The 26,060-nt window shown below is 38.7% G+C and overlaps 1 protein-coding gene across 1 annotated transcript in view; it reads left to right on the forward strand.

Moving 5' to 3' along the window:
* MAN1A2 (mannosidase alpha class 1A member 2) overlaps nt 1-26,060 on the forward strand; it is a gene marked incomplete at both ends in the record, with an annotated part of 140,871 nt that overhangs the window by 32,753 nt on the left and 82,058 nt on the right. Inside the window, one exon of the mRNA XM_084279553.1 lies at nt 14,176-14,272. Coding sequence (XP_084135679.1) covers nt 14,176-14,272 — 97 coding nt within the window. The remainder of the gene's footprint in view (nt 1-14,175; nt 14,273-26,060) is intronic.

Here is a 26,060-nt window from a genome sequence, read left to right on the forward strand (position 1 = left end):
TCATCAACTAAAATTCTTACAGATCAAGCCTGGAACTGGAGGAAGGATTGAAAATTAGCCTGCATTTCTGAAGTGGTTTTGTTAGAATGTAGACTGAGTTGAGAAGCTATAGATTACTACAGGTTGGCTGTTTTCTTGTTGACATGAGTAAGTATTAAAGTTTGGACAAATCTTGCTGAGCTAAAGCTGAAGGTCTAGCAATTTATGAGTAAGGAATCTGGAGTAGTTTAATAACTCTGGAAATCTTTAGCTGCAGTTGCCACAAATCTTGTGCTGTAAAAGGCTTACTCCTCTTTTTGGTCATCAGTCTATGTGTGAGACAAATACAATGACAAAGTGGGATTTATTTTTTTTCAATTGCATAACATTTCGTAGTCAGACCAAGGATTTTGTGACCATGTGTTGGGTGGTTAGGTGGTTAGGATAATCATACCTTTGTCCTAAACGGTATTCAACAGTGTGACCACCATGCAACAGTCCAAGATCACGCTAACATGACTGAACTTTGTTGTGTGAATTGCCTTCACTGATTTGGTCTTGTTAGTACTGTGGCTACCAGGTGATCTCTAGAATTTTTAAATTCTTTGATGAAGGGCAACAGGTAATCACTTCCACAGCTAGGTGGTTGAAGGGGTAGAATGAGTGGAATATGTGCTAGTGAGAATGGACAGACGATAATGCTGAAGATCTCACTGTTGGTGCACTGTTCTTTTTGTTTGGCTTCTGTGTCTACTTCTGGATTTTGGCATCTGCTGTGTTACAAGGAGTATAATGTGGCTGAGAAAACATATATTGACAGTATCAGAAGAATAATATTTTGCCTGAAACCTGTTTTTGACAACATCATATATATCACAGAAGACTGCAACGATTCCAGAGCTGTACAGTACATTTTGAATATGATCATTGCTGGAGTCTTATCTTGATGGTTTTTTTTAACCAGTGTAGACTAATACCAATAGTCTTCATAGATGAGACAGACTTAGCAAAAAAAACCAACCCAAACTAACAAGACCCTAGCATGATCTAGCATGGTCTAGCATGGGTCTAACATAGGTCTATACCTAGCTTTATATAGCATTTCGGGTGTGGAGGATATCATGGTTGCCTGCAATGAGACAAAAAAATAGTACAGGAATACTCCTAGGTCTTTTGAGGCTGCATACCTGGCTTCAAAATCCCAGGTGGTCCTGAGAATTAATTTGGTTTATGCCTTGGTTGACTTTGAAGTGTCCTGATGCCTGTTGAGGAACTTCACTTGTCTTGTTTGTCTATTCTTCTAACAAGCCATTAATTCAGTTATTTCAATAAGGACCATTTAGGAACTGGCTGATTATTTTTAGATGCACAGCAACAGCTTTGAGAAGGCTTTACACCTGCATGCTGTACAGGCTTTATAGCACTACTTTGGTATATTAACTTGTTACTCTGACTTTTAAAAAATGCAAGTTTTAAATAACTACTATTTTAAGAATAAACACATGCAAAAATTATTCTTGCTTCAATTTAACTGTGTATTAATATTTTAGTGGGTTTTTTATACTAAATAAAATATAAGATTATTTTATAAAAGGGTAGATGTAACTTGTATAATTTTCCAAAAAGATTTCAAGATGTCTTTTTATTGTGATTAATGCAAAGAATTAAGAACAAAATGCATTGTTGGGAAGTCACTATCTTCCTTTCCAAGTTAAATTACGAATAAATTGCAGGAAAGCTAGGAATTTTTAACACTTAATTCCTGTTATTATGCATTTTAAATGGTGTTCAGAATACTTCTTAGCTGTTTGAGTGTAATCATTATCGATAGTGTTTTTATTTTTAATTTTTTTTTGTTTCTTTGAGGAGTTAAATTGTATTCAGTCAAATCAGGAAGACTCTTATTCTTTTCACCATACTCAAGGTTCAGGTTTTCTTTCATTTAAGCTTAAGATTTCATAGTATTGCCTTACCGCCAGCATTCATTTCAGATACTCATAAAAATAGTATTTTTCACCAAATAGCAGTACTAATCCCATGCTGGATGTTCTGTGTGTGTATATATGTATACACCTTGTTCTGAACATTTAGGTATTTATGTTGAGGTCTTAGATTGTTGAAATCCAGAGGTATTGGATTATTGAAACTATGAATGTATACATTTTGCATACAAGACAGTTTTTATTACATACATTATTGGTTTTGCATTTGTACTTGAGGGGCAATTGTTAGGGGGCAGTTGTCAGGGCCCTGGGTTCCCAGGAGGTCTTCTCTCTGATTCTGCCGGTAAGGGGAAGGGGTGAGGAGTAGTGAACTGGCAATCCACATTAGCAGTAGGTTCTGGAGCTTGTGTTGGCAACAGGTTCTAACCCATGGGACACTGCTTTCTTGATCTGACTGGAGGAGATGGGATCCAGCTGACTGTGGCAGGACAAGGACATCTTTCCCAGTGGAATGGTTGTCTTGTAAGGGCTTTGAACTAGGTGTGATGTGGGAGGGACAGTAACCAGCAGCCCTGTGAGGGGGTGATAAAGTGGATGAGCAAACGGCCTGTGGTGATACGATAGAAAGGCATCCCAAAATGAGCAAACCAGGGCTTAAGCAGGGTCACCTCTAGCACTTGCATGTAAGCAAAGAAATGCCTAAGGGCACTGTTATGGAGAAGCCTGGGAAATCAGTGCACCAAGGTACCCCTCTGACTGAAATGTGTGTGGCATGAGGACTAAACATGCTGAGTCAAAGGTCTGTGTGCATTTGCAGGGCTGTGATCCTGTTGGGAACATGGGGATTTAGTGGGATGACTTTCATGACAGCAGTGTTGCAGGGAGGGATACAGACTCTTTAAGAAAAATGGGCCAGGAAAGCAAGGGGGTGAAGTTGCCTTGTATGTGAGAGAGCAGCTGAAATGACTGGAGCTCTGCCTAGAGATGGATAATGAACTGAGTTTATGAATAAGGATTAAAGAGCAGATTGCTAAGGGTGATACTGTAGTGTGTCTGCTGTGGTGCACCTGATCAGGATTAACAACTGAATGAGGTGGTCTACAGGCAGATTGGAGCAGCATCATGTTTTAGGTTCTGTCCTTCATGGGGGACTTCAGCCAGCTCACTATCTGCTGGCGGCACAACACAGCAGGGCGTAAGGAATTCTAGCATTTCCTGGGGCTCATTGATGACAGCTTACTATTCCAAATGGAGGTGCAGCCAACAAGGAGAGGTGCTCTACTAAACCTCATACAAAGGAGGAAGGATTTGTTGGGAATGTGAAGTTCAAAGGCAGCCATGGCTGTAGGGACTTTGAGATAGTGGAGTTTAAGGTCCTGAAAGGAAAAAGGTCAAAAAGTGAGCTCACAGCCCTGAAAGTAGTAGAGCAAACTGGCTTCTTCAATGATCTGCTTGGGATAAGGTCCTGGAAAGAAGAGGGGCCCAAGAAAGCCAGTGAATATTGAAGGATTGCTTCCGCCAAGCTCAAGAGCAGTCCATCCTAATGAGCAGGAAGTCAGGCAGAAGTACTCAGAGCTCTTTGAAAACTCAAACACAGAAGGAAAGGATACAGGAGGTCAAAACAGGGACAGTTAACCTGGGAGGAATACTGACATAGTATCTGAGCTTGGAGAGATGGGGTTAGGAAAGCCAAGGGCCAACTGCAAGTGAATTTGAAAGGGATGCCAAAGGTAACATGAAGGGCTCCTATAAGTACACAGAGAAGATTAAAGTATATGTGGGCCTGCTGATGAATGAGGCAGTGGATCTGGTGACAGAGGCAATGGAGGAAGCTGAGGTTCTGCTTTTGCCTCAGTCTGGACTGGTAAGACTGGCCTTTAGGAATCCCAGGTCCTGGTGTGACTACTGAGAAAGTCTGGAGCAAGAAGGACATACCCTTGGTGAAGGAAGATCAGATGAAGGAATACTTAAACTGTACATATATAAGTCTATGGGCCATGATGAGATGTACCCAGGAACGATGAGGGAGCTGGCTGATGTCACTATGAGGTCTCTTGATAATCTTTGAATGATTGTTGCGATTGGGAGAATTGTTGAAGACTGGAGGAAAGCAAACACCATTCTTAAGATAATAATTTTCAAGAAGGGCAAGAAGGAGGACCCATGCACCAATATGTGCTGGAGGCTAGCCATTTGGAAAGCAGCTTTGAAGGAAAGAACCCCAGAGTCCTAATGGACACCAAGTTGGCCATCAGCCAGCCGTGTGTTCTTGCAGCAAAGAAAGCCAATTGCATCCTGGAGGCTGCATTAGATGAAGTTTTGCCAGCAGTCCTTGTGAGACCTTACATGGAGCGTTGTGTTCAGGGCTCCCCAGTATGAGACACATGGACATACTGGAGATAGTCTAGTGAAGGGCCACAAAGATAATGGACTCTCATCTGAGGAAAAGCTAAAAGAACTGGGACTGTTTGTCCTGAACAAGGGCAGATGTGGGTTATCTTACAATGAATATAAATACCTGAAGGGAGGACACAAAGAGGATGGAGCCAGGCTCTTTGAGCAGTTCCCAGTGACAGGACAAGAGACAATGGGCATAACCTGGAACACCAGAGACTCCACCTCAACTTTGGAAACCCTTGTTTACTATTAGGGTGACCAAGCACTAGAGGTAGTTGTCCAGATACACTGTGGAGTCCTCCTCCTTGGAGATATTCATATGATGACCAGACATGGATCTGGGGAGCTTGTTCCAGATTATCCTGCCTGAGCAGGGAGGTTAGGCCAGATGACCTTCAGAGGTCTCTTCCAACCTTAGCTGTTGTGTGATAGGATGGTGTTTGTTGGCTGAGCCTGTCAGCTGGAAGGAAGCTTCTCCAGAATATTACATAAGTGCAGTTAAGTAAACTTGAGTAAAAAATTTTTTATGTTGTAGGTTTCAAAGATAGACTAGAAAAATCTGCATGCTCTGGAGCTTTTGTTCCTTACATGTTCTACACTTGTTGTGATAATGCAATCATGTAATTAGTCGGTGCTAATTGTACATAATCTTTCTTAAATACAGTTCCACGGAGGTGCGGTGTTCACACAACCAAAGTGACAAAGTGAAGTGACCAAATCTGCTGGCTGAGGCATGCTTGCTTCTTGTGCAGTTCAAAAGCTGTTATATTTAATGAGACAGGATAGCAAGGACGTGTATCTTACTACTTTCTGATAAGCTGTTTTCAGCACAGCAAAATTTTGATCGTGTTCCTGCTTCTCTTGACTTTATGGTAAAAAAGAAAAAGCAGAGGAAGACATTTAAGCAAAAATTGTTGTGAAACGAGCATCCAGGGAGCACAGGGGTCACAGTTGAAGGTCACTTGCTGCATCTGATGCCCATAGAATGAATCCCAGTTAAGCATGGATTCTTTGTACAACCGAGGAACAAGGTCCCAGCTGGGAAACTGGGGGTGTTCTGACTTGAGTTCTTTTGCCAGTGAACTTACTTTCAGCAAAACTTTCAGTAGTAAAACGTGACTTGTAGTATGCTTTCTCTGAGAATGGGGGTTAGTAATATAATTTATTTAATGTTAGTGGAGGCAATTTTGTAAATACTTCTAGAAATGTGCCAAGAGAAGTGTATTTTCCTCTTAGTCTCTGGATGATGCTCAGGAGGCTGCTAATAATGTTGAGACATAGCAGGTTGTTTTATAAGCAGCAAAACTAATAATTTCCTATGGATTTTTGACCTATGTCTCATTGTACCACCCTCTACTGTTCATGCACATGTTGCTGTGAATGCCCTCTTCCTGTGTGACTGCATGAGCGTTCTGTGCCTGGTTTAGAGCTACTTGCATCCTAAATACTGCCCCTCTGAATGACTAAAGGGTTGGATTATAACTGCCTTCCTCTCAGTTGGTATGCTAATTTATGTCTGTTTACCTCATACCTCACCTAGCTACAGATATTTTTCTTCTTCCTGTGACCTGCCATCCCCAATCACCACACCCCCCTCCCCGCCCCCAAAAAAGAGGTTTTAAGTATCTGGTTCCTCCAGTTCTGTAAAACCCAAGTTTTAAATGAGAAAATGGATTTACAGGGTAGTGCTAATGTGCGTCTCAAATGACAGATGCACAGATAGCAAGATTGCATAACCCTTGTTCTCTTAAATCAGGTTAAAAATAGTCAGTAAGTGTCCTTTTGCCTGAGTTCTATTTTATGTGCCTATTGAGAAGTGCTGTGTGAAAAAAAGAAATACTTAATTGTATAGAGGTCTCTTTCATGCTGCATAACTCCACTTTTCGTAGTTACTATTCATACAACTTCCACTGCTAATCTCATTTATTTTTTTGTAACTGCAGTGTTTCACCCTTCTGTGACTCTGGGACTTTTTTCAGCATCTAAACCCAATTTAGAACAATTTTATTATTGCTAACAATTTACACTCTCTCTTCTTGGTCAAGCTTACTTGAACTTCTAGTTGGTTAGGACATTGTTTTTTAGTAATACTGGTCTGCTGTGCTCTGAGTTTTGCACTGTTGTGTACTTCCTGCTACACAACCGCTCCTGGCTTTGATCCCAATACAAATGAAGCATAGTATATATTATGACCTATCTTTTCAGTATTTAAGATAACACTCCTGCAGTGTTTGTGTGTGTGTGTATATATATATATTTTATACCCACATTTATAAAATGTATGTGTATACGTAACGATGTGTTTATGCGTAAACAAATTTATTACGTGATTTTGTTTGCACACTATTTGGATTCTCTATGTTCTGGATTTTCAAATGTAATTCAGCATGTTGAGAAATATTTAAATTGGCTTTAAATTAGTTTCACTGTGCTTTTCTAATGCTTATTCACTTCTACTGAAGGGGTGAAATGTGCTTAAACTAAGGATGGACTGGCTTAGATCAAGCCTGCTGGGAAGGTAATTTCCAATGGGTATAGTAGAATAGTGCGACTAGCACTTAGTTCATTACAGGCAAGTTATGAATAACCATGTACAAAGATGTGTTGCAGCATGTTGGGGTGATTGTGAAAATAACTTATTTTACATTTATAAGTCTTTAATTTTTGTAGCTTGGTGTATTTACTGTGCTTGGACAGAAAGATGAAAATAAAGCTCCTAGTGTAGATGACACAGTACTTCAGCTGTGCATCCTGGATAGGTTGCTTCAGTTGGTGATTTAACACGTGCTGCTAGTAAGGAATGTGAGCTTGTGTGCTTGAAGAGATTTAAAAAAAATAATAAGTTTATTCAAATTCTAGTAACTACAGAATTTTCCAGCGTTTGTGCATTATTGAAAGCATGTTAAAAATTCAAGGAGGTCTTCATTGTTAAGGATATCTTTTTTCCAGACCATTGTGAGAAGAACATGCTTCAACAATGAGCTAGCACACTTGCAATATTTAAAATTCACAAATGGAAAATAAAATCAAGAAAACAAAGAAATATTTCCCTGATATAGTCAGCCAAACAAAAATAGCAAAACCTAAGTAAATTACTTCTCTCTGGAGTTAGGTAAATCAAAATGATCCATGAAATCTGATGAGGCTTGGTTGGTTTGGGCTTGTTTTTCTGAAATTTTATATGCCATTTATTCCCATATTATAGCAAAAGTTGTGAGTTATGGCTAGATGGAAGAGAACCCTATATTAATTTACACAAATGACAATGTGCATTTTGAAGCTGTGGACACTTTAATTGGAAAGCATAAGGAACCTCTTAAATATCATAAAAATTCCACTGTTAGTTTAGTTCATGTATTTTCATCCGTAGTCCCTTCCCTTGCTTCCCAGAACAAGGCCACAGAATATATCCCAGTGGTTTTGAACAGTTTCCTTGATTAATGCTTGATGATGTTACCTTTCAGAATTATGGATATTTAATTTATTATTGATACACAACGTGAGCAATTTGTAGTTTATAGAATCACAAAATGATTAGGGCTGGAAGGGACCTTAAAGATTATGAAGTTCCAACCCCCTGCCATGGGCAGGGACACCTGTCACTAGACCGGGTTGCTCAAGGCCCCATCCAACCTGGCTTTGAACACCTTGAGGGAGGGGGTGGACACCACCTCCCTCGGCAACCTGTTCCAGTGCCTCACCACCCTCATAGGGAGGAATTTCTTCCTAATATCCAATCTTAAATATACCCCTTTCCAATTTAAAACCATTCCCCCCTCATCCTTCCAAAAAGTCCCTCCTCAGCTTTCCTGTAGCAACCCCCCATTCCTTGAGGTACCGGTAGGCTGTTGTAAGATCTCCCTGTAGTATTCTCCAGACTGAACAACTCTCAGCCTGTCTTCACAGGAGATGCTTTAGCCCTCTAATCATCTTCATGACTCTCCTCTGGACCAGTTCAAACAGTTCCATGTCCTCCTTATGTTGGAGACTCCAGAACTGGACATAGTACTCTAGGTGAGGTCTCATGAGTGTGGAGTAGAGAGGGAGAATCACATCTCTCAACCCGCTGGCCACGCTCCTTTTGATGCAGCCCAGGATACTGTTAGCCACCTGTGCTGTAAGCACACATGGTCAGCTCACGTCGAGCTTCTCATCCACCAGCACCCCTAGGTCCTTCTCTGCAGGACTGCTCTCTATCATATCATGTCCCAGCCTGTATTGATGACAAGGATTGCTCCGACCCAGGTGCAGGAGTTGATGAGAAGCTCCACTTGGAGTTGATGAGAAACCTCTTGTAGTGTATTTCATGAAGAGGGAGACCATCTGCATACAATACTGTAATACCTGAAACTTGTAACAGTTTACTTTTAGTTTGCTCTGAGATTTGGATTCTTGACTTGCATTGCTGGCACCTGTTCTTATTTTCATCTCTGTTGCTGGGGGAGTAGAAGGTAACTAACAAGGCATCAATTTTTGAAAGGGTTTCAAGGGTAGGTCAAAGAACTGCAGATCCCTGTGCCTGATAAATGAACTGCAGATTAACAGAAACTAGACCAGGGAATGGAATTGTTGAGCACACAGATACATAAGTTTATAAGATATATTTTTAATGATGTCATAATGCACAAAGCTATAGAAGATCCCTGAAAGAGTCAACAGGTACATGAACAGGGGAGACAGTTATATACGCAGTTTGACAACAAATGTTTGGTAAGGTTTGTCAGTAACAGCTGCTGAAGTAAGCAGCCATGGGATTGGAAGACTGTGTCTCTGTTTGCCTGGAGAAATTAGTTAGAAGGCAGGAAATGAGGAGTATGAATAAATAGTATAGGGGGCCACTGAGGGCATATGTTGGGGATCCATGCTCTGAATTATATAAATAAATTATTTACAATCGGAAGATGGATGAATAGCAGTATGATCAACTTTGCTGCCAATGTGAAGATTTGGAGTAGAAAACTGAGGCTTGACTGAAGAATTGCAGAAAAATCCTGTGGGACTGGGTGTTTATTTCCCCTTTTATTTCTCAACTCAATTAAGATTATGCATATTGGGGCTGGAGGGGGAGAAATTCTATCTTCAGGCTTACTATGAAAAGGTGTTAGATGACTTCTTACCACTTGAGAATGAGAGTTTGTGTTTATAATTCTTGGAAGTGCCACTGTTGTGCTCAATAGGAGAAAAAAAGGTACTACACTGTTTTAGGAAAAGAGAACAAACCACACATGGTTCTTATGGTAATGTCTAGCTAAGGTGCCTTTTGCATGCTTTGTGTAGTTCTAGTGTCTCAGCTTCCAAAAGGACATAGTAAAACTGGCAGAGGTGCAAGGATAAGTTGATGAAGATTATTAGATTGATGCCTGGAAAGGCAAGACTGAAAGAAAGGAACTGTCTTCTGTTGGTTGATGTGCAGTCCTTATAGTTTAGAGATGGTCTGGGGGTTCTAGTTTTCTGACCACCACAGAACCAGTCAAAACCATGACTGCCAGTGTCTCTTTAAGCCATGAGACATAAGGTAAAAAACCCCCTGATTCACCATCTTGGAAAAAACCACATTTGACTTGTATAAATTTGAGGAGTCAGTTCACTGTAGAACTGTTGGGGAGGGTTGAGGGGAGGGCCATGAAGATGATTATTAGAGGGCTGGAGCACCTGCCCTACAAGGAGAGGCTGAGGGAGCTGGACTTGTTCAGCCTGGAGAAGAGAAGGCTGCAGGGGGACCTCGTTGCAGCCTTCCAGTACCTGAAGGGAGCAGAGAAACAGGAGGGGATTCAACTTTTTAAAAGGGTAGATAATGGCAAGACAAGGGGGAGTGGATTAAAGCTAAAGGAGGGAAGGTTTAAATTAGATATTAGGGGGAAGTATTTTTAGTGTGGTAAGGTGCTGGAACAGGCTGCCCAGAGAGGTGGTTGATTCTCCGTCCCTGGAGGTGCTCAAGGCCAGGTTGGATGGAGCCCTGGGCAGCCTTGTGTAGATCCAGGCCTGGAGGTTGGTGGCCCTGCTTGTGGCAGGGGAGGTGGAACTCTGTGATCCTTGGGGTCCCTTCCAACCCAGAGCATTCTATGATTCACTTCTATAAGCTTTCCTTTACATCTACTGTTCCAGTTCTCACCAGTCTGAAGTGTTTTCCTGTTTTGAATAGTATCTTTTGTCCTTTTTGTTGGCATGAAATATTTGTCTAGGCTTCCTGTTTTGCATACATCTCACAGTGTTGTTTTAGTAACAGATTTGTTACCAGATTAATCAGTAAAAGAAGAAAACCCAGCTTTCTGAGTGTGCTAGGAACATGTTCCAAACAGACTTTTTCACAATGGTGTTCAGAAATGTGTGATACAGGCATAGACTCATGCCTTAGATAATATTTCTTAGAGATTTATAGCTTCCAGAAAAATAAAATCTGAATTTTCCAAGTCTCTTCAAAAATATGACTGTATGTACAAAGAAAAGATCATTCTTTAACCTCCAAAAAATGTTCTTTGCAGACAGTAGGAAAGTGGCTATTAATTTTTAATCTGTCAATTGAACAGTAATCTTGTCTAGCAAGTCCTTGGTTAATTTTAAAGCAGAATTTGAAGGTGGTTTATATAAATCTCTTAAAATCATGCCCTTAACCACAGTAGGTTCCTTTGAAAGCAAAACCTATTTGCTGTCTTTGTTATACATGCTTCTCATGAATGGCAGGAAGAGGATAGGTTTCTTGTTTCTAGGCACAACTATCAAATACTGCAGTTTGCCAGTAAATTGGATTTTTTGCTTATTTCTCAGGGTGCTTATTTTCTGTTTGCTGGGTGTCTGCCCTTTTATCAGGAGTGGAAAAGGGCTTTTGAAACAATCTGTTGTTTTGAGCTATTGTTCATAGCATGCTGCTGTAGTGATAGGACTCCCTTACAAAATTCTTTTTCAGTCACTAACCTTTTACTGTTACAATTAGGATTTTGTCAAAAGACATTACTACCATTTTTTCTTCATAAAAACCTGATTTCCCAGTGACTACAGAGGATCAGATCCCATAAATGTGTTCTAAAGTCAATAAAAGCATCTAGGTAATGATGTACCTACAAAACCAGTTTCATTTGAGACACATAGAATCGTTAAGGTTGGAAAAGACCTCTAAGATTATCACCTCCAGCCATGAACCCAGCACCACTATGCCCACTATGTTGTGACCCAAAGTGCTGTGTCTACACTACTTTTTTTTAACACCCCCATTGTCAATGAAGTTTTAGGAAAAATTTATCATCTTACAGTTATAAAACATTTAATGTTTTAATGTATTCTGGTTCAGCCCTTTAACTTCCATAATTTTCCTGGGTTTCCTCAGAATTAAATAATCTCTAGCAAAATCTGTGCTTTCTCTCTAGAAGCACAGCAAATTGGGACAGTGAAATGTTCCACAATTAGCATTCTGCCCCGAGGAAACAAGTTACTCTTCTTTTGGACTTAGCTAGTTTTGATCTATGCTGGTATTTGCGTACTCTGAGATTTTTACAGTGCTAATGGTCATTTGATTCTCCTTCATTAAATACTTAATTGATGTCTTCATTTGTGTGTAGATGTGACACTTGGGGACATGGTTTAGTGGTGGACTTGATCTTAAAGGTCTTTTGCAATCTAAATAATTCTATATATTTTAATTCAAAAAGTCTCAGAAGCCTAGTTTCCCTTATGTGGAAGTAGGTTAGTTTGATCTGCCATGTCATGCTCACTTTGTTGTTTAGACATCTGTTTATTATCAAATAGAGCTCATTGGTCAGTAAATCTTTAGTTTCATCCTCTGGTGCCTTCTGAAACTGAGGCTTTTGTTTTCCGAGGTAGTGGTTTTTGGGATTTAAAGGTGATATGGCAAGCTGTCCATTAGTGTAGGACACTTCATGGAAGAAGAGAATCACAGTCAGTGCTGTGATTCTTGATTCTATGATCTTAAGTTAATGAATAATTTCATACAAAAGTTTATAGGTTCATTCTGGATAATGTTAGTAAGAGATCTCAGAGGGACTTTGACACTGCCTGTGATCAGGCTTTTACTGCATTTGTCATGCTGCAGTTTTCTTACCTGTCAAGAGAAGATCACTTTACCAGAGTCATCTTGAGGTTCTAAAAGCTATTAGTTGGTCAAGTTGATATGTGCTTTTTAAATGCTAAGGAATTTGTGCATGCTAATGTAGTGGCCTTTCTTTCCTCTTTTAGTATATTTGCATTCTCTTTTCTTACACTACAGGTTCATGCTGCTAAAAGAAACAGGACAGCATTGCTTAATCAGGTGTCAGTCTTTAAGTGTGAATAGCAAACATATGAGCTGACTTTGAATGACAAGCAGGAGTGGGACCCCTGCCATATTGAGAGAATATCTGTGTCTAGATTGATGTCAATTTAACACAAAAGCACTTCCCAGCTTCTGGGCCTGTGCACATACATTGCTGTTGTTCAAATTTATGGTCTGGACATGAGTTAATTGAGCCATGGGAAGTTTGGAGGGAGTTTAGGTTCAAAGGAATTACAGCCATGTAGGCTGGACAGGGATGTTGGTGTCTGTAGGGAGACAGGGACTTTGTTTTGCATGTCTTGGGCAGGAAGTTTAGATGTAGTTTGAAAGATTTGGGATTGTTGGGTGCTGACTTCTGCTACCTCTTGAACTCAGTAAGAGTGTCTTCTATGTGAAGTAGTACTGGTAAGGTCGCTGGCTGCACCACACTCTTTAGCCAGTGCCTCTTTGTTCCCTCCTGTTTTCTATGAGTAGGATGACTCCCTGATTAAAATAAGAAAACACCACTCTTGTAAATTGTACAGAAAACTTTACTTAGCCTATGCTGTTTACTTATTCATATTCAACATTACATTAGCATAGTTTTTTCTCTTAGGGAGCACTTCTCAAACTTGCGGAAATAATTAAGTCCTATATATTTTCTTGGAGATTTTGTTTATATTAACAATATTTTAATACAATTTTTAAGACTCATTATAAAAGTAAAATATGTATAACATTGTGGATACAACCATATGGCTGTTGTTTTAGAACAGTTTTGTTCCTGACTCTTCATGTGTCTGGGTCAGTATCTTTTTAGAATCTGATTTCTTATTGTTACTGTGATCTGTTTAGGCAACTGATGATATTTGATTTTAAACAGCATTTGCCTTGCAGTTTGGTTGCTGTTGAATTTCTGCTGTATGGAAACAAGCAAAGAATTTAAGAAGTTTTAGCAAACCTATAAAAGCAGTGCTTGGTGGCTGATATGCACAGCTAATACTTGTGGGTCAGCAAGATTTTTTTTAATGTAGTTTGCTACGGTACGTTGTGTAAACATTTGTTAGAGTTGAGAATATTTTGTGGAGCAAATAATTTTATACTGCTCTGTTCATCATTCACTCTTTCTAAAGAGCAAAGCTTTTGGCATTTCTTTTGCTAGAGCTCCAGGACAGTGTATCTTTGTCAAGTACGTGATGCTAATAAAATTATTATTCCTTTTGCAAAATTGTTTAGTCATACTTGGATGCATAACTGTAAATAATTCCCCTTTATGCTGGAGTTTGTTTTTTTTCTTCTGTCTTAAAACATTAGCCAGTATTTTTCATCAGTTTCTTAAATTCTTAAATGTCTGTGCATATATTTAAGGGAAAGAGAGAACAAGAAAATTACCAAATTCAGAGCATTAGGCTCTCTAGCTGAAGTCAAATAGCCTTGAAGTTGTTTCCAAATTTATTTATGCTGTATAATCTGATTTCTGAATTGAGTTATCGTGGGAAAATGATTATTGGTATGCTGGGATGACAGTAAAAGATGAAGTCTCAAGGAGTAAAACATTGTATTTATACCAAGTAGTTTTCTAATGTAATCAAATCCTATTTTTTCATCTTTTAGATGATGAAGCATGCCTGGGACAATTATCGGCAATATGGATGGGGACATAACGAGCTCAAACCAATTGCCCGGAAAGGACATTCCACCAACATATTTGGTAGGTTATATTTTCTTTTATATATATATATTTATTTATTTATTTCTGTCTAGGCTATCCTCCTTGAAAGTCTGCTCAAACTTTATAGCAGATTCTGTTTTAACATAAATCCTTAGAAGTGTAGATGGCAAGAACTGTGTTGATTATCTCAATGGTGCTTCAGTGAATTATGTTACTAAACTGTCTTTTTGGGAGTAATGTGTTGTTGCAAGAGCTAAGCTGTGTCTGTGTGCACTGTTACTTTGTGTATGTGTGTATATATATATATGTATAAATGAAAGTTACAATGTGTTGATGATATTTGGGATGCAACAGATATAAACAAAAACCAGCACCCAACCTCATTTTGTCTACATCTTTGTGTTTAGTTTCATAAGAACATGATGCAAGGAAAAATGCACATGCCAGATGCTGAAAATCTGATAGTATCAAGGTTGAATTTGAAATAGATTCTAAAAAAAAGATCTGGATAAAGTAAAAGTGGCACCATTACTTGATATGTGACATGTAGATTCTGAACCTGTAGACTGGAACGAAAGGAAAAAAAAACCCAACATGTAAAATGCAGGAGCTTGAGGGTTGGGTCAATTTTGAAGAAATTCAAGGGATGGAGTTGAGAATATTTGAACAATGGAATGTGAATGTGTTACAAATGGCATTTAAAACAATATGAAACATGAGGAAGGTGGAAAGATCAAGAAGCTGAATAGTCTTGTTTTGCAAATATGTGCTCAGCCTAGATGGCTTTTTTCCTTAAAGTATCAGTGATCTTTAGCAGTACTGCTTTTCTGGTGTAAATGTACAGGGATAGAATAAGTAGAATGGTGATCAAAAAGCAACAGGCATTTTATTGGTGTTTAAACCAGGAAGGAATAAGTTCTTTATCCTGAGTTTTTATAGGATTAATGATTAAAAAAATCTGGTTGTAACTGTTGAGGACCTAGACCTGGAAGGTTCTCTAGGTTCGTCCTCTAGTATAGCAAAACACATAACCTTGATGTTAGTGATTAAGTTTAAGCCTTGATTGGTCCAAAATGCACAGCACCTAAGATGACTGAGCCACGAAGCTCATGCACTTATTGTGAAACATGCGCAGGAGAGCTGCTCCAAGGCTGGCTAGTTTTTGAATTCTGCTCGGGGTTTCATACTGTGTTCATCCACTCTCTGGTATCTGAGAAACATACAAATTTATCATAACCACTTGTTACATCAAGAATGCTTGTGAATGCATTGTGTATACCTTAAGTATGTAAATACTGGTTATAACAACTTGGCTTTTATTGTAAGGCAATTGACTAGTGACTTTGTGTGAAGTTGGTTCTTGTCATAATCGGTACTTGTTTTATCTTGTTTTAAGCCTCAAATTTGTATTTGTGGATGATAGATTAGGATTGTGTAAGAGTTTTCTGTTTAGTGTCTGAACTAAGAATAAATTACTTTGACTTGAATCAAAATTTGGTTAGCTTTTTGTTTTGATCATAGGGAAAAAGTAAACTCCCATGTGAAACTCATTCCAAAAGAAGTCAGAGGATTTGTTTCAAAAGTATTGTAATGCTTGAAGAGTTTTTAGGTTTTGCTCTGTCCATTCTCCTGATCTTTAAATTTTTCTTGAAACCATTTTTATATCTTGCCAAACCAACAAGTGTATGGGTTTTTTCATCTCAAAACAGCTGTGTCTCAAACTTACTTGCATGATGAACTTCAGCCTTAAGTGAGTGCTGGACACAGAGAAGGAAGGAGAACTTGAACTAGGCACACTGCTCCTTTTCTCCTGTTCCCAGCAGTTGAAGGAGAGTCTCTAAGTTACATTTTTTGCAATACTTAAAAGGAAACAAACAAAATGAAACAAAAAACCAACCAAACAACCTCCTGCCTCTCCCCCCCACCCCCTGCTACAAATAAACCCTCATCCCCAACACTTGTAGCACATAGAAGCGTATTTAAATACGTAGAAGAATAATTTCAGGTGCTGTACTAGCCCTGTCTGCAGTAAGGAGGATTTTTCACCTTTACTGCAAGCAAACTCCTAAGATGCAGTCAGTACTGACTAATGTGACTGAAGAGAAGACCAGAGCAATAGGCTTCTGCTGTGACAGACAGAAGGACATTTCTTAGGCTTCCAGAGACTATTGCCTAGTACTTGTAGATACTTTCTCTTACTACCTTGTACGTTAAGTTCTCTTCTGAAGCTTTCTATGATTTAGTTGTATGTTATCTCTCATTCATTACTTTCCTTTACATCTTTTTCCAGCTGATTAAGCTGGGTCTGACAGTGCAGATCTTCAATGTTCACCTGTGTGATCATGTAGTCTGTACTGTTGAATTTACATGCAATTCTGTTTAATTTGCCAGGTGTAATTTTGATTAGCCTTGGTTTGTAACCCAGACTCTTAGGTTTTTTTCTTCGACTGGAAAACATTTTTCCAATGTTTGTTTATAATGTGACTGACACAGTATTTTGAAGCTATTTTGACGTGTTTTACTCTTTTATTTTCTTCCCATTCCTTCTTGGCTTACTTCTAACAAGTCTCCTAATGAGCCTGCAGAGCTTTTACTTTTTTTTTTTTTTAATTCTTGGAATGCTTATTCTTTGGAGTTTTGATGTTGCTGTCTGAAAGAAATTGCAGGCTTCTTGCACATTCAGGTTTCTGATCCTCTTATTCCAGCTAACTCTAGCAGCTGATTCCTTGTTTGTCCTTTTAAAATCCAGATGCTATTTTGTGCTGTTTAATTTTTTAGCCAAATCATGTTGTTATTGCTCTGTTCAAGGCTATTTCATACACAAAACCTTTCTGAAATATATAGTCTTAAGTATATACCAAATCTCAAATAGAATCAGCCATTGTTGATTTGGTGGGTGGTTGATGGGGAAGAGGGAGGGGAAATTTGGCCTTGTACCAAGGACTGTATAGGCTGTATTGTTATTGATAGTACTTCACCAATCTCTGTTACCTATGACACCATTCCCAGCAGTATTTGCCTTTACAGAAGAATTACATAATTCCTTTTGAGATCTGATGCTATTTTAAGTAAAAAGCTGCTCAGCAAAACCTGGTTTTATTATCTCAAATGTGCTCTTTAAGGATGATTTGTTCCTGCATTTCTTTGGTGACCCCTAGATGAGCATTTTATGGAAACACGATTAAAATTAAATCCAGATATGCTGCAGAGTTTTAAATTATTTGTATTTGTGGCATCTTTTACTATTTTAGAACTTATGAACTAATTACTGTAGCACAAGCTTTGAGAAGAATTTATTGGACTTGTTGTTCTTAAAGGCCTCTTCCAACCGAAGTGATTCTATTCGATGATTGAGAGTTAAATTGAGTGGTTTGTACTAGTGGGTTTGTATCAGTTTTCAATCCTCTCTCCCAATGTTTATTTGAGAACCTGAGTTACTTTAAGAAAAAAAAAAAAGAAACAAAAAAAGAGGTTAAAAAAAAAAAGACTGCAATCTTTGGTGACTCAGAATATCAGCCTCTGCGCCACTAGAAATCATGGGCAGTCATCTTACCTGATGCTTTCTGAAATTAGTTTTTAAATTTGTGTGGGGTTTTTCTCGTTATGTTAACTATCTAAGAAGAAAGCAAAGATGTGCAGTTTGTCAGGTAATAAGTATGTGACAAAAGTTGAGACAAACCTTTGCTAAATGGTAAAAATCCAACATCACTGGCGGTGCATTTCTACACCTTGCATTTGAACATATTCTGCATAGAGATGAGCTGCACTATGGGAAGATGACCCAATAATGTGTGCATATATAAACAGATATGTCTATGTTATTATGGGCTTGAAAAGATCTTTCCTAAGGCATAATGATGTGGAGTTTGTTGTAGATGCTTGCATACAGACATACACATTCTCATGCGGGAAAACTTAATGAAACTATTACTTTGTATCTTGTCACACTAGAACTGTCTGGTGCATCTATGGTGCTTTCATGCCTCTCTTGTTCTCCTGTGCAGTACAAATGGTCAATTTAATCTGTGATGTCTGCATGCTCTGTCTTGGGATGTTGCATTCTCAGAAGAAGGGAAAATTGTCAATGAAGTCATGCTGTGGTTGTGTTTATGTTGTGATAGAGCCTCAAGGCTGCAATGCAGTGCAGTCAACACATGACCAAATACAGCTGTTTGTGTCCCTTCACGTGGGTTTTTTGTCTGCTGTGTTCCGTGTCATATACTTACATAAGGGAAAATTAAATTTTGAGGTTAAGGTTCATTAATGAGCAAGGTGTGTCCCAGAGAACAACCCAAAGATTCAGTTTGGGCATCTAGTGAGCTGAATTTATTTTTTTTAACTTGCTAGTGGACCACTTGGTTTCTGGCACCTTAAGTGTGTCCTGTCGCCTGGCCACACAGCCTGCCTCAGCCTCTCGCTCCCAGCACTGCTAATAAGCCCCCACGACCTGGAAGAAAACTTGCTGAGCCAGCTACCAACTGCCCACTGCTGCAGCGTGGGAAGCTCTTACTGCAGATCTTCACGTTGCTAAGCAATGGAGATCTGACAGTGCATTTCTCCACCGTGCTCTTGAGAGCAGGAACAGCGATGCCTCCAAGCTCCATGGCGAAAATGCATTTGTCAGGCTGCAAGGGCATAAGGCTGTAGAGAGAAGGAGCTGAGTCAGGCAAAGGAGTCTGGTTTTCCAATACCTTTGGCAAGTACAGTATAGCTGGGGAGAGTAATGTGACTTCCCTGTACGGTTTGTGGTCTAGAAAACAAGAAGTGGAATATTTCTTGTAAGCACTGCAATAAAATGCTTTAACAGATGCTTCTTTAAATTACCCTGGGAAATAGTCATTAGTTTGTTAGACATTTATCATCTATCACTGTAACAGTTATTGGGCTGACTGAGCTGTTCCGACACTATCCCCTGCTGTCATCTGATTTACTTTTGAAGTTGACATAATGGAGTGTCAAGGGTGTCCGTTTTTGTGGGGCTTTTGTTTTTCTGTCGGTTTTTGGTTTTGTTTTTTTTTTAAGCTGCCAAATAAAGATTTATAAACATTGTAGAGGCAAACACTTCTACAGGGAAGAAACTAGACTATAAGCTCTAAAGACTGAGGGGTAACCTTTTGAAAATATAGCTAAAAACTTCTTGTGTTTTCTCCTTGTAAAATCCTAATGAAAAAGACAGGAGGAACAACTATTTTTCAGCATCATTTCTCTGTACATTTCAGCCTCTGAATCTGTGTGGAGGATAAATGAAAACAAAAAAAAGTAATGTGAGGTGTATATATGTAAACAAATATGTTCTTTTTTTGATGGAAAAAAGCCTACTTGCTGAGCATCACTTTTCATCTTAACTGTACGTGCACAAGCAATCTACACATCATTGCCTTTTTCTGTGGCAAATGAAAGGGCAAAGGAAATCCATTCAAGGTAGCTGGTAAAGGGAGGGAATTTCATGATGCAAATTTCAGCCCAGTCTCTGTGTATCAGGTTCTTCTAAAGTAAATGAGACTGGCCTCAGGACAGGCCTCTGCAAAATCAGTGATGAGTGATTACACTGAGACAATGTTGACTATTATATGTATTATATAGGCATTTAATGTATATTTTGGCCAGTAACACAAATTTTGGAAAGGAAAATAGCTTGAGTTGTTGGCCAAACTTAGAATAATGTTCCGATAACACCTACCTAGCAGGTACCTAGGGAAGAATTGAAAGAGCAGGAAAAGCCTGTAAGTGAGCATTTCTCAGAGTACTGTCCAGACTTGAAAAGGTTTGTGTAGTGTTAGTGTTTCTGTGGTCAGTGGCAGCTAGTTTATTTTTCTATTATTTTGTCCAATCTGCTTTTAAGTCTGTGCAAACTAAAGAGCATCGACCATATTCCATTACAGATGATCCCACAGTTTGATTCCGTGTTGTGTGGAAAACAATTTAGTTTTGAGGTTTGTTTACTTTCCTTAGTGTCTGTTTTCAGTATGGAGAAAACCCAACTCATTGATCTCCTTCTTGCATTCATGAGTTTGTGAAACTGCATATGCCCTCAGTTGTGTGCCTGTCTTACATGGAGACTCTTAGTCTCTTAAGTCATTCTCATACGTGTGTTCTTTCATGCCCTATGTTATGTTCTTTCTTTGTATCTCTTCAGGATCTTTTTTCTTTGAGAGAAGAACTAAAACTTTGTTCTGGGTTCTGTTTTGTTGACTGTTCCTTTCCTAGTAATTGTAGTTTGTATTTTTTAGGCTCCATATAGAGTCTAGGAACTCACTACTGGGTGGCTTTTTTGCAGTAGCATTCCTTCTCAAAATCCTCATCCACTGTGCGGTATTTCTGAATTATTTATAAATACTTCAAAATTATTTCATAAATAAGCATGTGCCTAAGCATCCATCTCTGTAGGATCCTACTGGTGGTTTCACCTCACAATGATAATTTGTTGTTATCCTGTTTCCTATCTTTTAAACACTCATCTGAATGAGAACAGTTTTGTCTTATCTTGTGGCAGGTCAGGTTTCTTAAGAACCTTCCTTAAGGGATGTTCTCACCTTCTGTATGTATTCTCTGTCCATATGCAAGTTCACTTCTTAAAGGTTGTAACATTGATGCTAAGATATGACTTCCTTTTACAAAATTTTTCCTCAGTTAATTGAATTTAAAGCTGTCCTCTGATGCAGCTAATTGGGCAAATAGTGTTTTGCTTCACTGCCATAGGTGTCATGTTTATTCAGAATAAGGTTGTTCTTGAAAACTTGCAAATGCGTGCAGGCAGGATGCAATCTGTCCATGCATTCCCTCTTAACTGTTTTACAGCACTGGTGCCATAAAGACAACTGTGGTTAGCTAGAAGAATATTATTTGGAGGTTATTGCTGCGCCATCAAACTGTCTCAAGCGTGCCTATGCATATCGGGGGAAAATTCAGCATGAGCAGCTGCTGTCTTCTGTTCTCTTTAGCAATACAGTATTCCCACTGAATTCTTCTCACCCAGTTTGTATTAGCTCATGTATAACATCTAGGTCAGTTGTTCTCAGTGGCTTTTTTACATGTTTCTGAATGGATGTTAAAACCTGGGGCATTATTCAGAAGACTGAAAATTCTGCCTTTAAAAGAAAAATATGAGATTCATAGATTCATTTCTGTACCCTACGTTATAGAATAGTCAGGTAAACATCAACATCAAATGGTAATGAAGAAATTACGTCATATTAAAGTTCAGGGCCTAGACTTAGATGGAGAATTTTTATTCTCTCTACTAGCATCCTCTCCTATTCTTTTTCTGATACACCAGATGGCTTGCTTTGAAGAAAAAAATCTTTAGGCTTAAGTGGGAATGCAATTCCTGAATTTAAACTTGTTTCCTATAATTTGGAATTAAGAACAGAGGGTATATTAAAGAAATTAGATTAAGGCAATACAGTCTATTAAAGACCTGTGCTAAAATATTAAGTAAACAGGCATGACAGCTAAATAAGGATTATCAGGTGGAGCTCCAAAAGTAAATATGGTAAGGACATCTCCGCAGGCGCATGTATGAAGCGTGAGGCAGATGCAAGTGCATTTTGCTATCATCTGAGGCAGCATATGTATGAGGCAGCTGTAATTCAGGAACAGCTCATCCCATGTGAGTGCAGGACTTGCTTGTGTCTCATACACTTACATTGTTCACTCAAGTTTTCTCCAGACCTATTGAAGTTTTATGACTGCTGCACTGAAATCAGCTCCTCTTCAGCTCTCTTAAAGAAAATTTAGAATGTGGTTTGGACCAAAATGTATGGAAGTGGTCCAAGCTTTTGTCTAAAGATGGAAAAAAGCTTACATGGCATGATGGCTTGAGGGTTTTTTTTTTGTGATATTTTTCCTACGGCCTAGCTGACAAAGTAGTTTTGCTTACGATTATTTGTAAGAAATTGTATCTCTAGTGTCTTGAAAAAATCAATACTTGCTTCATACATAAGATTTCTGCACTTAGCTTGCTTCATACATAAGACCTCTACATTCAGGTCATACAGCTCTACCTGTGTGCAGAAAACATCTTGCTCTCTTATTTTCTGTCAAACATTAATCTTGCTTTGCTTGCTGTAGAGTTTAACTAACTACTGCCTGTATTTAGGATCTGCTTCCTTCTGATCCATCATTTCTCTGCTACTCCTCCCTTCAGCCTTCTATTTCCTGATTTCTCAAAATGGAGTTGCTCCAGATCGATATGTTCAGTTAGTTTTGATTGGCTGCTTTGTATGTATAACTGATTGCCATCACCACTCATTTTTTGCCTCCCTTCTGATACATTTCTATCCCCTCTTTGGTACTGAATTTAACAACATCTTCTCTAACTTTTTCCTCTCCTACTCTGAAGCTTATTCTTATCTTTCTCTGACAATGTGGCTATTCAGTTATCACTAGGTCTTAACCTTCCACTCAGATCATAGTTCCAGCATTAATCTTAATTATGGTCTGCACACAGTCTTATCTACAGTAATTCAGTTCTGTGTTTGTGCTTAAAGGCAAAATAAATGACAATTGGAAAGAAATATAGAAAATAAAAATGGTCTAGTGTGAGTATATTAAGCCATTTTCAAGTATAGTTTTGAGGACATTCAGGCTTTGTACTAGAGGCAGTCTGTTCAACTCTTGCTTGTATGAATTTTGAATTAAGCTGTGAGACCATGTAGGATTTAGTTGGAGAGCAAAGTGAAGCAAACAAATGAAGGGCAGAGAAGAGGAAGGTTACTGTAGTATGAATTCTTAGATAGTTAAAATTTGGGTCTTAAGGACATGGCTGTTTGAGGAACAGTTTGTTGATTAATAAAATATACCTGCAGGCCCAGTTTTTAATAGATTCCAACTCGCATACACTTCTGTGTTTCACTCCCATTGCCTCCTCATTTATAAAATTAAGAAAAGCATTACAGTTGATTATTTAATGCTATTTATATGCTAAAATACTTTACTGTCTGGTACAAAAGATTTGGAACTCCTTTTCATGTTGTCTGTTATGAGCAATTTAACAGAATTAAGCAATCAACATGCTTAGTTTTTTGTTCTGCTTTTTTAATTGGCCTAAAATGTTAAAGGCAATTGGTTTCTTCATGGATGCTTAAAGGGTTATCCATTGTATTTTATGGATGAGCTGAAATCATATGTTTCAGTTTTGTAGGAAATGTATGGTTTCCTTGACTAATTTTGAGGCACTTGGGAAACAAGTGGAATTAAACTGTTGTTCAAAAATTTAATTCATTCCCTTAAAGATTATCCTGTTCCTTGTGAGTCATTAAGATATTTTACAAGTGGTATGCTTTACTAGTGGCAGCTTTATTACCAGAGGCACATTAGAGATACAGAAAACTAAGTTGATAATTGTTTGCTTTTAATTTTCATGTTTTATGTTTGTAATGTCTATCACGTGAAGAAATTCTGTTGCTATAGTTTGAAAAGTTGAGTTCTTTGAATCTTTCTGAGTCAAAACTGCTATACTTTCCCTAGGTTGGTATAGTCTTGCCCAGTCTGTATTTTCAGTGATTCTGAAGCTGGGCAGGCAAGAATATCAACAACTAGAATTTTTGGGTTTTAGAGAGTAATAACTCTGTATTTAATGAGTTTATCAAGAAAGTAGTTTTGCTTGGGATTAAAGCACCTGCCTATGTGAAAAATAACTAAACTTTTAGGTTCAGAGTGGCACCAGCGTATACTTCTTTGAGTGGACTCTCATATCTCTTTTGTTTCTGGAATCACTACGATGGAATAGATCTGCTCTATGCTTGTGCACGCCTCGATTGTCTGATGGCAGATGGCTCTGGCAGTAGTGCTGGACCACTCTGAAGTTCAGGTCACCTGTCAGAGCAGAAACTTAATTTAGGAATTAAGTTAAATTATCCCTTGTGGATTTGGTCATCTTGATCAATTTTCATAAGGAACCTGTCTCTCTACCCCCAATTAAACACACTGGTAATCAAAGACATCCTGCACCAGTAGGAGTAGGTTCTGCTTCCAGTAAATGATATCTGTCCAGGGCCCTGAAAAAAACCCCAACAAACCACCAAGTTCTGATTGTGTCTGAGACGATTTTTGTTATATAAGGTTTGTTTGTATCTTACAGTTCTGTCCATCAGTATCATCTCATGAGCTATGCTGTGTTGAGTGTGAAAGCGATTTCCCTATGCACAGATCTCTAGTCTTTAATGTATCTAACTACAGATTCCAGCTTTCTAACACTTAAGAAGTTGGCTTTCTGGAGTATAAAATAACTTTTTTCCATAGCAGGGATGCCTTGGCACAGAGATATTTGCTATTTGCATGATATAGTGGCAGTTATCTTCAACAACAGCCCAAATGCTTTTACTATATCCAACTGCTTATTTTTCCTCAAGCAATTTTCCTCATTCCTTTAGCTTTCATCAAAGTATAGCTGGTGGTGGTATCCACAGGCTGCCTTTGTCAATAAGAATAAGACTCTGTTAGATTCCTCTGGGCTTTTTCAGGGGTTTAGGAAATGTTAAAACCCTACCTTGATTGTAAAGGTACCCATTTCTGAGTCTTTGATCTGCTATATTTTCTGCTTAATAAATCTTTTCAGTCACTGCATAAGGTAGAAGGGTGAGATGGCTTACATGCACCTCTTAGGCCTATTGTCTATGACTTGCCTCGGAGGCAGTCCCCTCACGGTAAATTTAGGCTGGTTTCCTTGGCTGTGTAGCAGCCTTTCTCTGCCTTAGTGCTCATTTCAATAATCAGAGATCCTGTTTGATCTGCGTTTCCTTCAGGCTCTTTATCCCTGTAACACTCATTCCTAATACAAGAATGTTAGGCCACAGACCGAGGGTGAAAGGGAAAGGAGGAGAATTCTATCTCCTGCCTTGGCTGAGGAGAAGAGGAAGGGTAAAAGCAAGAAAATCCACAGGTTAAGCTAAAAGTATTTTAGGAAGTGAAGTGGCAAGAGGAGGGACATAATGCAAAGACAATCACTCACCACCTCCCACAAGCAGGCTGAAGCTCAGCTGGTCCCTGAGGAACCTGCCAGGCTAACCCCTTAACATTCAGCTTTTATCACTAATGATGGTGTTGCATGGTATGGAATATCCCTTTGATCAGTGAGGGTCAGCTGTCCTGGCTGTGTCCCCTCACAATCTCCTCTACACCCCTGGCTTATGCACTAGGTGGGGTGGAAGAGAGAAAAAAAAAAAAACCGAGAACTATGCAAGCACTGCTCAGTAGTAACCAAAACTCTGGTGGGTTATCAACCCTGGCTTAGTAACAAATCTAAAACATAGCACTATGCAGGCTGCTGTGAAAAAACCCAACTAACTCCATCCCAGCCAGACCAAGTACACATGTTCAGCTCTCAACTCAGGCTAATGAAAGCTCCCAAGGAAGCTTTGAGACGTGTGTGGTATATACCAGCTGAAAAAAGGAGTAGGAATGGGTAACAAGTTAAATAATCAATTTTTTGTCAAATAAAGCACCTGTTTGATTACTTTGCGACTTGGAGTGCATGACTTAAGTTTGCTGGTTTAGAGTTTTAATATGTCATCTTGTCCCTTACTTACATAATATGGCTGTTTCTCAAATTTTCATAGTGTTCTCTGATTGTAATTGATCTATGCTAGTTTGCATATTTTCTCTAGTACCTCATGGCTCAAAGTCTCTTGTGCTTTCACATGATAAATACACTAAGCAACCCCGTAGCTGGTATCAGACACTCTAAAATCTCTATACTTATCCTTGTGGTATAATGAAAATGGGCTATTTATTTTCATCATATTCCTTTTGTCATGGAACACATGACAATGATCTGTCTTGCTGTGCTTTGATAGTCTCTTGTGGGACTTTAAAATGGTATAAATAA

Source organism: Gallinula chloropus, assembly GCF_964237585.1.
Source record: "Gallinula chloropus genome assembly, chromosome: 1".
Lineage (NCBI taxonomy): Eukaryota > Metazoa > Chordata > Aves > Gruiformes > Rallidae > Gallinula > Gallinula chloropus.